Source organism: Tupaia chinensis, unplaced genomic scaffold (genome assembly GCF_000334495.1).
Source record: "Tupaia chinensis unplaced genomic scaffold, TupChi_1.0 Scaffold000555_1, whole genome shotgun sequence".
Taxonomy (NCBI): Eukaryota; Metazoa; Chordata; class Mammalia; order Scandentia; family Tupaiidae; genus Tupaia; species Tupaia belangeri.
The window spans coordinates 1,083,406-1,096,523 of NW_006160067.1; the positions used below are offsets into that span (position 1 = coordinate 1,083,406).

The following is a 13,118-nucleotide window of genomic DNA, read 5'->3' on the forward strand; positions in this document are numbered from 1 at the left end:
AGAAACATCATACAAAATAAAAGAAAAAGAAAAACTGTGAGGGGGAATTCAAAAGATCAGGTGATGGTGACGTTCTCATAACTTGATAGCTGCTCTAAGCTTTGCTGAGCGCCCTCTGGGGTTATCTTGTACATCCTGATCTTCGGGAGTAAGGACCTTCTTGTGTATCAGTTCCCATGCTGAAGGAGCTCCTTCTGTAGAGACTCCTTCCTTGTTTCCATGACCTGAAGCCAGTTGCGATGCTCGTATCACCTGTTGCCTAGTACTGAGGTTAAATCTTTCCGTCACGCTTATCCCAAGCAAGAATCGTTTGACAATCCTATCCTCCAGTGAATGGAAGGAGAGGGCAACAAGGCGACCACCAGGTCTCAGAAACTTCTGGGCCGTCTTCAGTCCCCCATAGAGTTCATTGAGCTCATTGTTCACAAATATGCGGAGAGCTTGGAAAGTCTTGGTAGCAATATGGGCAGGTCGCTGCAGCAAGTCTTTCCGTGCATAGACGGCAGAGGGAGGGAATGCTCCTAGGAATACATGTTGTAAAACAGGAAGAGAGCACAGGCAGCATTAATTTTTTCCACTGTGTGTGTATATTAAGGAGGTAAATATTTGTAGAAAATTGTGGCATTTTATTCATATTTCTCTAGCTTATTTCCAAGCATTTCTACAAGGTTTAAAGCTATGTTTCAGAGGCTGGCACTATAGGAGCCAGATCCTACACAGCTACCATGTGATTTGAGTCTCAGGCCCGGAGGCTTGAGAAATGCGCTGGGCATGTGCCTGCATGCCCTAAATCCCCACAGGACAGAGAAGTGGAGGAGATGGGCTTGCAGCATGACCATGCCCCATAGGGGGTGCTTCCCCCACCATCCCCACCCCCCTCTTTCTGTCTGCTGGCCATTGCATGGACCCTCTGGCAAATGTTATAAAAATGGGGAAAAAACTGTATTTCAGAAACATCTCTCATAACTGATAAACATAACTGGAATTCAAACCAAGAACAGAGAAAGAGAAGGGTGGACAAATATTTGAAGAAATAAAACCAGAGAACTTCCCAACTCAGATGAAAAACATTTAACTCACAGGTATAAGGAGCTCCATGAACCACAAATAGAAAAGTACAAAGTTGTACATAAGATCATCATGATAAAACCACTATAAGCCAACGATAACAAGAAATCATGCGAACAGTAAAAAGAGAACAAAAATATGATGAACAGCTAATTAATGCAACGGAGGTTATCAGAGATTATCATAACTTCCAAAGTATTGAGGAGAAAAATTCTGTTTTTCAAGGTTATATTCACTGAAGTCATTCTTCCAAGATCAAAGAGCAGGCCCAGGCACAGTGGCACAGCTAAGCCAACGATAACAAGAAATCATGCGAACAGTAAAAAGAGAACAAAAATATGATGAACAGCTAATTAATGCAACGGAGGTTATCAGAGATTATCATAACTTCCAAAGTATTGAGGAGAAAAATTCTGTTTTTCAAGGTTATATTCACTGAAGTCATTCTTCCAAGATCAAAGAGCAGGCCCAGGCACAGTGGCACAGCCATAACACATTCCAAAGTATTGAGGAGAAAAATTCTGTTTTCCAAGGTTATATCCACTGAAGTCATTCTTCCAAGATAAAAGAGCAGGCCCAGGCACAGTGGCACAGTCATAACACACCAGGCTGCAATGCTGGAAGCCATAAAGAAGACTGGGGTTGATTTTTCGGTTGGCATGTACATGCAGGACACACGCATGTCCATGATCCTGGCTGGCTGGGAAGACTGGGAAAGGATCATAGTAGGAAACCCTGTCGAGAGTGCTTGTCTTTCTCTCTCCTTCTTGGTTTCTCCCGTGATATAAATAAATAAACTTCACAAAATAAAAACAAAAAAGCCTAAAGGTACTTTTAAATGAATGAGAGGTAATAAAATCCATTGTAAACTGGTTTGCATTCAAGAAATGCTAAAGGAAAATAGGCTGAAATAAGACACATCAGATGATAACTCAGATATATTGAAAGAAATCCACAATTAAGAAGGAAATATAAAAGTATACACACGTACATCCTCTTATTTTCTTTAAAACTCTTTAACCTAACTGTAATGTTATATTCTTGGATTTATAATAAAGCTAGGTAAATGGACATGCACAATATATGTGACAGTAGCACAAAGAATAAGAGTAGGCAAATGGAACTGGACTCTTACGTGCCCCTACATTCACTGCCAGTAAAAAATGTATATTATAGTCCCTAGAGCAGTCAATAAAAATAACGCAAAGAAATAAAGCTAACAAGCCAATGGAGAGTAAAACGCAATCCATAAGAAATTGTTTAACACACACAAAAAATCGAAAAAGGCAGAAGAAAATAACAGCAAAACAAAAAAGAGACAAAGACAAATAGCAAAATGACATACAATAAATCTACAAATATTGATAGTTGCATTAAATGAAAATATACTGAACACCCCAGAAAAATAGAGATTGACTTGAAAAACAGAAAGACCCACCTGGTTTTTGTGTATAAGAAATGCACTTTAAAAATAAAAACACAAATAGTAGAAAATTAAGCAAAAGGCTGGAAAATATCATATAAAGCCTAAGCTTCACAGGGCTGGAGCGATTATATTAATATTAGATGAAAAAAACTTTAAAGTAATATTACTAAACACAAGAGAAGCATTTCCTTTTGAGACAATATAAGAGGATTATACAATTACAAATGGATATGCATATAATAACATAACTCTAAAATATACACATCTCAGAAATAGTCATGTTTATATAGATCATTGTTTTTTTGACCAACTTGTTAAGGTAATTTCATGGATGTTTTAAAAGAGAAAAAATAGTATTCTCAGCAAAAATGAATATCTGCACAAAAGAAGATAAACTTCAATTCTTACCTGATACTAATTAAAAATAGAAAACACAGACTTAGGGCTAAACACTAAAACCATAAAATATCCAACAAAGCTCTCTTACTCATAATATATATTAAAACTACAGAACTTGATATTAAGTAACCAAACAACCTACAGGTTGAGCATCACCAATGCAAAATGCTCCTAAATATGAAGTTTTTTGAACTCTGACACAATGCCATAGTGTAAAATTTTACACCTGACCTCATGTGACAGGTTGCAGTCAAAATGCTGCAATAAAAAAAGAATCTATGAAAATACCTTCAGGCTAAGTATATAAGATATATGTAAAACATCAATAAATTCTGTGTTTATACTTGAATCCTTTTCCTAAGATAGCTTATTATATATGTGCAAATATACCAAAATCCACTTTTGGTCTCAAACATTTTGGATAAGGCCTATCCAAACCTGTATTAGAAAAATGGGCAAAGGTTTAATCAGAGATTTCACACAAGGTATGCAAATGGACAATAAACATATAAAAAGATGTTCAATATTGTTAGTTATGAAAATGCAAATTAAAATCACAATTAAACATTACCAAATACTCACTGGAGTGGCTAAACCCTAGAAAGACAAAATTTGCTGAAACTGATCCTATGTGAAATACACAATCCAAACAGATCTATGGCAAGTGAAGGGATTGGATCAGCAATTAAAATTCTACATACACAAAAAGCTCTGGCTCAGATTACTTCACAGCTGAACTCTAGAAAACATTTTTAAGAGATAATTAATACCAATACCTCACAAGCTGTTCCAAAAAACTGAAGAAAGAACACTTCCCAAATTATTTTATGATGCCAGTATTACCTTGAAAATAAAACTAAAGATATCACAAGAAAGGAAAATTGCAGAGCAGTGTCTCTTATGATATGGACATAAAAATCCTCACCAATATACACTGTGTCCATGCAAGATTTATTTCTGGAATGAAACAGTAATTCAATATACAAAAATCAATTAATGTAATACACCACATTAACAGAATGAAGGAAAAACCTCTCACAATCAGCTCAGTTGATTCAGAAAATGTATTTGACGAAATTCTACATTCTTTTATAATAGAAGCAGCAAAGTAGGAATATAAGGAAACTTTCTCAACATGAGGGCCATATAAGAAAAGTCACAGCTGTTACCATATTCAAAACTTAAAAGCCTTTAAGATAGAAATAAGATGTGGAAGCCTGCTTTCACCACTTCAGTCCAACATAGCACTAAAAACTCTAGTAGGAGCAACTAGACAAGAAATGGGGTAAAAGGCAGTTAGATCAGAAAGGAAGAAGCAAAATGATCTCGATTCACAGATGACATCTGAAATATAGAAAAATCCTAAAGATACCACACAAAAAACACATACACACAAACGCAAACCAATAGAACCAACAAATGAGCTCAGCAAAGTAGCAGTCACACCATTAATAGGCAAGTCAGTTGTATTTCCATCCACTAACAATGAGCTATTATGAAAATGACATTAAACAATTCTATTCACAATAGTATAAAAAATTCAACAGGAATAAGTCAACAGAAGAAGTACAAAACTTATTTCTGAAAGCTAAAAAACATTTTTGAAAGTAAATAATGATCTCCCTTTCCAGCAGTGACGACCTCCACACGAGAACATGCCTCTTGCAAAGGACCTCCTTCATCCCTCTCCAGAAGAGAAGAGGAAACACAAGAAGAAGCGCCTGGTGCAGAGCCCGAATTCCTGCGTCATGGCTGTGAAGTGCCCAGGATGCTATACAATCACCACAGTCTTTAACCATGCACAAACAGTAGTTTTGTGCATTGGCTGCTCCACTGTCCTCTGTCAGCCTACAGGAGGAAAAGTGGGGCTTACAGAAGGATGTTCCTTCAGGAGGAAGCAGCACTAAAAGCATCCCGACTGAAGATGAGTGGGAAACCGGGACCAGCAGTTAGCGTAATGGCTATATCGTTGGACTCCCATGTAGTCGACTGCGGTTCACGTCCCGGACCCGGCGGCTTAAACTCACGCCGGGCGCGTGTGTGTGCGTGCCCAAGATCCCGAGAGGAGAATGGAGGAGAAGGGATTGCGGCATGGCCATCCCCCCTTGGGGGTGATTGCTCGCTTTCTATCTCTCAGTCTCTCTCTGTCTGTCTGGCGAGCACACGTGCCCTATAGCAAAAACCTCTCCAAAAAAAAAAAAAAAGATGAGGGGGAAAACATACCAATAAACACATTCTGGATTAAAAAAAAAAAAGTAATTAATGACCTAAGTTACTGGAAAAACATTTCATGTTCAAAGACTGGAAGAATTAACACTGTTTCCATAGTAATACTACCCAAACTGACCTAGTAAGAACCAGTGCAACCCCATCAGAATACCAGCTGACTTCTTGATACAAACTGATAAGTTAATTCTAAAATTTACATGGAGTTAAAGGGGACTCAAAACATCCCAAATGACCTTGAAAAAATAAAAATAAAGTAGGAAAACTCACACTTAATGGATTTCCAAACTTACTCTAAAGCAATAGTAACCAAGAGAGTACGGGATTGGCATAACACAAAACAGATCACCAGAAGGTAACTGAGAGTTAAGAGATCAACCTGTGCGTCTACAGACGATGGATTTTTGACAAGAGTGTTAAGATTAATCAATGGAGAAAATCTTTTGAACAAATGGTTCTGGTATAATGGAAAGCTATATGCAAAAGAATACATTTTTATCTCATATTACACACAAAATGAACTCAAAATGGATCAAAGACCTAAACCAAGAGCCCAAACTAGAAAACTCTTAGAAAAAAGGACCAGCAGTTGGCGTAATGGCTATGTCACTGGACTCCCATGCAATTGACCACGGTTTGAGTCCCAGACCCAATGGCTTAAACTCATGCTGGGCGCCTGTGCATGCATGCCCAAGATCCCAAGAGGAGAATGGAGAAGGGAATGCTGCATGGACATCCACTCTGAGGGTGATTTCTCACTTTCTGTCTCTGTCTCTCTGGCGAGAGCATGTGCCCTATAGCAAAAACCTCTCTAAAAAAAAATGCTAGAAAACTCTTAGAAAAAAAATCATAGGAGTAAATATTTATGACTTTGAATTTGGTAAAAGATTCTTAGATATCACACCAAAATCATGAAAACAAAAGAAAAAAATCAAGTAAGTTGGACTTCATTAAAATTAAAAACTTTTGTCCTTCAAGGGGTTCCATCAAGAAATGAAAATAATTATGATAATAATAAATAAAATTTAAAAAATAAAAATTAAAAAAGTGAGAAATCAACCCCCGGGGGGGATGGTCATGCCGGGGGGGTGGGGAAGGAAGAAACAAGAAGACAACCTAGAGAATGGAAAAGAACTGCAAATGATGTATCTAATAAGAGAATGATGGGCCAGCTGGTGCTGTGGTGGCTAAGGTGGCCGCGTATCACATGGTAAAGTAAGTGGTTCAAGTCCTGACCTGGAGGCCCCAAAACACACAAGCCTGGAGTGTGTGTCTGTGTGTGTGTGTGTGTGTGTGTGTGTGTGCATGTCTAAAATCCAGAAAGAAGAAAGAAAGAAATAGAGAAGGGAATTAAGCATGGATCAACAACATGGTAACTGCTTAACTTTCTTAACATTTTATCACTGAACCACTGTTTCAAAGATATTTATTTGAGAATGTGTTTGTTAACACAGCATTGAATTTACCATGCCTGATTCTATGTTAACAAAATTCAAGAGATAATTGAAAGGCAGAGAGCTTAGTAAATGTTTACTAATATCCTCATTGACTATATCTTTTAAATTAATGAAAACAGAATGTTTTATAACAAAATAACAAATATAATGTCTAAAATCATCAGTTCTAATACAAATAGGATTATTGGTTCATTTGGCATGACAAAAAATATTAGTTATTTCTATTGGGTCATCAGGAAAGTCATGATGTATTTTGCATAGATAAACAGAAAAATATGCCATGACTTTCCTGATGAACTATTTACCAGCTAAAATATCTTCCTGTGGTTGCAGGATGGACACAATTTATAATTCAGTCAGCCAGCTAGTTATGAAACTCTGAGATTCCTAATTATTTAATTGGAAGGAATCTATTTTTATTTCAAAGCATTTGCATAAAGCAGGATTTTATTTATTTCATATTGCACAATTTTAAGTTTGTACGATCCATATTCACATTAAGTAGACCCATACTATGACACCACTGCACTCAGACACACGTTTCTTTGTAAAGGTTTAATTAGGCCTTGCCAAAGTCATAAAATTATGGAGAACGAACATAAGAGCCTTCAATTATCTTTAGGAATGGATGGCCTTAAAGATAATAGAATAATTGGGACCAGCAGTCAGCGTAATGGCTATGTCGCTGAACTCCCATGTAGTTGACCACAGTTCAAGTCTCAGACCCGGTAGCTTAAACTCACGCCGAGAGAGTATGCGTGTGTGCCCAAGATCGAAAGGAGGATGGAGGAGAAGGGATTGTGGCATGGCCATCCCCTCTGGGGGGTGATTTCTTGCTTTCTGTCTCTCTGTCTCTGTCTTTCTGGCAAAGTGCATGCCCCCTGTAGCAAAACTTCTCCAAAAAAAAAAAAAAATGATAATAGAATAACTCTAATCTGCAGGGCTTTCCTTCTGGGGTTTTCTTATTGTTGTTTAGGGAATTCTGATCTGGATTATATCAAATAGATTTCCTGGAAAGGATTTTTAGAGATGGCCCTGTCAACCTCTCAAGTCCCATCTTCAAGAACCCTGGAGATGGGAACCAGCAGTTAGCGTAATGGCTATGTCGCTGGACTCCCACGTAGTCGACCACGGTTCGAGTCCCGGACCCGGTGGCTTAAAACTCACACCGGGCGCGTGTGCATGCGTGCCCAAGATCCCGAGAGGAGAATGGAGGAGAAGGGATTGCAGTGTGGCCATCCCCCCTGGGGGGTGATTTCTCGCTTTCTGTCTCTATGTCTCTCTCTGTCTGGCGAGCGCACGTGCCCTATAGCGAAAACCTCTCCAAAAAAAAAAAAAAAGAAAAGAAAAAAAAGAACCCTAGAGATGACAGGGGTCTGCAATGGGCAATGTGTTTTGTGGACCTTGTTGGTACTGCCTTGGGGTTCAAAGGTACAACTTTTCCTTCATGTAAGATAAGTTCACCTTCCAGGACTACCCTCCTTTATACGGCACTTTGTGTCTACAATTTATAGAAAAACAGGTTGACAATGCAGATTGTGTAAAGTGAACTAAAAAAGAAACAGAAGAATATAAAACAGCATATGGTAATAAAAATTAAAATACTAAGAATCAAACATTAACTGGCAATGGTACAAGCAGACAAGGAAATAAAAAACAATCCAACCATTCAAATTAAGCATGGTTCTTCAAGTTATCAAGCTTAAAGATAACCAGTAAATGTTCCTGCCAGGGAGGCAACAAAATGGAATCCCTTGTAACAGACACTAGGCAGAGGGCAAGAAACAGTTCTCTTGGGTATACAGTGACTAGGAAGGAATACCTGCACACAAGTCATCAGAAAAAAACAGGCTTCAAAACCACACCAGGTCCAATGTCTGCCCATAGGCCGAACTCGGAATTAGGCCATAGGAGAAAAATATTAATGAGACAGATATGGTCTCTGTGAGGAACTCACTGTTTTGCAACTCTTCACTCCTTCCTCATCTCCCAAATCCTGTTAATCAGAAATTAAAACTGGTCTCTCTCTTCTTGAGTTTAATCACAAAGTCTAGCATGGTTAATTTATTTGATTAAGGAATAGTGTAGGTAAGATGGAAAATATGGTCTTGAACACAATTTGGATCATTTGGCTTGGTGATGAGGGAAAAATCTCCTTTTCGTCTTTCATAGCCCATCAATAGACCTAGTTAACGCAGGACCAAAGGGTGTGCTTACCCCAAGTGTAGCACTTACCTCGCTGCACTGTAATGACTAGTTTACTCATCTGTCTCACTCACTTGACTGTGATCTTGTGAACAGGGACTATTCTGTGTTCACTCTTACCATCCCTCGCACTTGACAGAGAAGTTTGATTCTTAGCTCAGAATGAACATCACAAGCACCAGCAGCAAATGGACAAAATAAAGATGACTGGCCCCACTCTAAACCTACCGAACTAGAGCTATATTTATCACTCAGGAATCACTACTTAAAAAAAAAGATTCACAGGCCGTTTTGACATGAAGTTGAGATTAAAACTACTACAGTAAACACTCAATAAATGCTTGCTAAAAAGAAATTAAATAGATAATGAACAGGAAAAAAATAAAGTGGATGAATGAATAAAAATCCAGTTGGTTTTACTGACATCATTAGGTGAATACAGAAGAAGCATAATGTTGAGTCATATCAATGAATAACTAAAGAGTATTTTTTTTCAGTCACAGAAAATATTATGAACAGAATTTTAAAATAATGTCATGATATAAGCTCAATCTTGGAGGCTTCTTTTTGGCCAAAGGTGATTATGAGTACCAAATTAAGATTTTAATGGGACAATTGAACTCTTAAATTTGCTAGCAATTTCCCTGTCTCAATACAACTGATTACATGTATTTAATTATACCTAATAATGACTGGGGGATATCCTTAATTAATCTATCACTTGCACATGCAGTGGAACACCTGCAAATAATCTTAACTTAAAGGAAATGCAAGGCTGTAAGCCTTTATTATCTAAAAAAGAGCAAATGAGCAGAGTATATTTTAGTTTCACTTCTTTGGCAGAATAAAATGAGATATGAAAATGCAATAGTACAATTTATAAATTTCTATTTTAAGAATCATCAAGAGCGTCAATGATTTAAGTTCAAGTTTTATCTTCGTAGACTAACAAATTGTTGAGATTTTATGTAAGCTTTATTTCACTTAACACCTAGGAAATCCTGAGCCATAAATATTCTTAGTATTTCAAAACAACTGAACTGTTTTCTTCCCTATCCTTTACAATGGTAAAACTATGTTAGTAAAACTGTCTACAAAAGGAAATCCAAGGTTGATGTACATTAAGTGGCAAGATGTTTTCAAATTATGCATGTTTCATAAATACATTTTTAAAGGAAATGTAGATTAGTTCTAATTCAAATACAATCTTGAGATGGCATTATTTGGCACTTATTCTCACAATATTGCTGGGAAACACAGTCATGACGTAAGAGGTTGGCTCCAGCTGTGAAAATGAATTCTCAGAGTTTCGCCTTATTACAGGTACTTCATTCTCACATTTAACGTCGGGTTTGTTGTTGGCACTGTTTTTTTGCTTTGTTTTTATTTTTTAGTATATTTTATTTTATTTTATTTCTTTTATACATTCACTCACTATACATCACTTAGCCTGTAAAATGAATTTTTACAGTATGAATACACTTCACATCAGTCCAGGTGAGGATACTATACACGCTATCCTCAACAGGTAATAATTTCGGTGTCCCATAAATGTCTATTTTTCTCCTTCGCGTCTTTCTTCACACTCTCTGCCTTCTCCCACCCTTTTCCCACACTATATCCAGTATCCATAACCATTTTCCATGCTTCTACACCCTCTAACCTTTCAGTTTCTGCCACAGAGTGTGGGCAGTCAGCAGTGCTCTTCAAGACCCTGACTCTCTGAATCCTCTTTTCTTTGCCTCACATCAGCAAATTCTGACAGCTCTACCTTTGGGAAGTATCCAGGCCCCCACCCCTTCTTACCAATCCCACCACCACCACCCTGGTCCAAGTCGTTGTTAATTATCCCACACAGCCTCCAAAGCAATCCTTCTAGTACAAGTTAGATCATGTCACTCCACTGCTCGACACCTCAAATGTCTTTGTATCATACAAGGCAGAAACTGGAATTCCAGTCCCTGTGTGATACGCAACCCCTGACTCCTACTGTCCCCATTTTTATGACATCATCTCCCAATTTTGCTCTCTGTACTCAGAATTGGATCATGGTATGGCCATGGGGAGGCTGTGGCCTCTATCAGGAAGGCCTGATGCACATACCTGGGGCTTCCTCCTGGTTACTGAGGTCTCTCCCTCTGACACTGGTCTCAGAAAGGTAGTCTCTGATGACATTTATAAAAAACAAACCCAGTTATTGGTCCCCTTGCATTGTTTTATGTTCCTTCCTAACACCTTATGAGGGTCAAATATGTGTTATCATCTGTCCTCCTCTACTAGACTATACACTCAGTGGAAATAGGGACTTAGTTCACTGCTATGCGTCTTTGCAGAAAGAACTGGTGGACTGAAAGAATGATTGCATTTGTACTTTAAAGTTACAAAGTGTTACAAAAACCAAAAGCGAAAGAAAGTAATACCAGTTGTGGGACCAGCAGTTGGCATAATGGCTATGTCACTGGACTCCCATGTGGTCGACTGTGGTTCACGTCCCAGACCTGGTGGCTTAAACTCATGCCAGGCATGTGTGCACATGTGTCCAAGATCCCAAGATGAGAATGGAGGAGAAGGGGTTGCGGCGTGGCCATCCTGCCTGGGGGGTGATTTCTAACTTTGTGTCTCTCTGTCTCTCTCTTTCAGGAGAGCACACTCACCCTATAGCAAAAACCTTTAAAGAAATTTAAAAAAATATTGCCAGTTGTATGTGAACTAAGTCATTAATGTTATTACTCCTTAAATTCTAAGAGTCAACAAAGAGGTATGATTTCTTTTATCTTGAAAAACTAAACATGTATATAAATGTGTATGTCCATACACGTAACTGGCCTGCAAAAAATGATCTGCAATGTGCTCTGCTTTTACCTGACCTTGAGAAATAATCTCAGCTGTATACATGCAGTATCATTCACTTTGTTCACCACACACGTCTGTGCTATGGAGCACAGTACCATTCAACTAAGAGCGCAATGCAACAGAGATGGTCTCTATTCTGCTGGGACTCATACTGTAACCATGGCAGGAACACGTAGAAACTTTTCTAGTGTCACTATCCCTAAAAATGCTGCAATAAACGTGTGAATTGAATATTTCAAATTCCAGTTATTGGTCCCCTTGCATTGTTTTATGTTCCTTCCTAACACCTTATGAGGGTCAAATATGTGTTATCATCTGTCCTCCTCTACTAGACTATACACTCAGTGGAAATAGGGACTTAGTTCACTGCTATGCGTCTTTGCAGAAAGAACTGGTGGACTGAAAGAATGATTGCATTTGTACTTTAAAGTTACAAAGTGTTACAAAAACCAAAAGCGAAAGAAAGTAATACCAGTTGTGGGACCAGCAGTTGGCATAATGGCTATGTCACTGGACTCCCATGTGGTCGACTGTGGTTCACGTCCCAGACCTGGTGGCTTAAACTCATGCCAGGCATGTGTGCACATGTGTCCAAGATCCCAAGATGAGAATGGAGGAGAAGGGGTTGCGGCGTGGCCATCCTGCCTGGGGGGTGATTTCTAGCTTTGTGTCTCTCTGTCTCTCTCTTTCAGGAGAGCACACTCACCCTATAGCAAAAACCTTTAAAAAAATTTAAAAAAATATTACCAGTTGTATGTGAACTAAGTCATTAATGTTATTACTCCTTAAATTCTAAGAGTCAACAAAGAGGTATAATTTCTTTTATCTTGAAAAACTAAACATGTATATAAATGTGTATGTCCATACACGTAACTGGCCTGCAAAAAATGATCTGCAATGTGCTCTGCTTTTACCTGACCTTGAGAAATAATCTCAGCTGTATACATGCAGTATCATTCACTTTGTTCACCACACACGTCTGTGCTATGGAGCACAGTACCATTCAACTAAGAGCGCAATGCAACAGAGATGGTCTCTATTCTGCTGGGACTCATACTGTAACCATGGCAGGAACACGTAGAAACTTTTCTAGTGTCACTATCCCTAAAAATGCTGCAATAAACGTGTGAATTGAATATTTCAAATTTCTATATGGCAGAAATAGTCTATGAAGCAAAATGAGAGTCATACTCCAGGAAACTTATTGGCAACTGTATGTGAACCTTGTCTGTTTGGAGAATTGGAGTTGTTGGGAACCAGCAGTTAGCATAATGGCTATGTCGCTGGATTCCCACGTAGTCAACCGCAGTCCGCGTCCCGGACCCGGTGGCTTAGAACTCACGCCGGGCGTGTGTGCGTGCGTGCCCAAGATCCCAAGAAGGAGAATGGAGAAGGGATTGCGGCATGGCCATCCCCCTTGGGGGGTGATTTTGGTGATTTCTCACTTTCTGTCTCTCTGTCTCTCTCTGTCTGGTGAGCGCACG

General features: G+C 38.6%; 2 protein-coding genes across 4 annotated transcripts in view; one reads left to right on the plus strand and one right to left on the minus strand.

The window, feature by feature from the left end:
- The window catches only part of METTL15 (methyltransferase 15, mitochondrial 12S rRNA N4-cytidine), a 229,854-nt gene that overhangs the window by 22,055 nt on the left and 194,681 nt on the right, over positions 1–13,118 (minus strand). For 2 of the 3 annotated variants that reach the window (XM_006157670.3, XM_006157671.2), the window contains one exon: positions 7–521. The exons of the other annotated variant lie outside the window; for it this stretch is intronic. In XM_006157670.3, coding sequence (XP_006157732.1) covers positions 76–521 — 446 coding nt within the window. In that variant the 3' untranslated portion in view covers positions 7–75. Of the gene's footprint in view, positions 1–6; positions 522–13,118 lie in introns of those variants that run through there. 3 annotated transcript variants of the gene reach the window in all.
- On the plus strand, positions 4,549–4,800 carry LOC106735868 (40S ribosomal protein S27-like). The gene has a single exon (XM_014591301.1). It carries the CDS (start codon positions 4,549–4,551, stop codon positions 4,798–4,800), a length of 252 nt encoding a protein of 83 aa, XP_014446787.1.

What these genes read in the sequence shown, in the direction of transcription:
- LOC106735868 (XM_014591301.1), top strand. Translation starts at nt 4,549, where the DNA reads ATGCCTCTTGCAAAGGACCTCCTTCATCCCTCTCCAGAAGAGAAGAGG.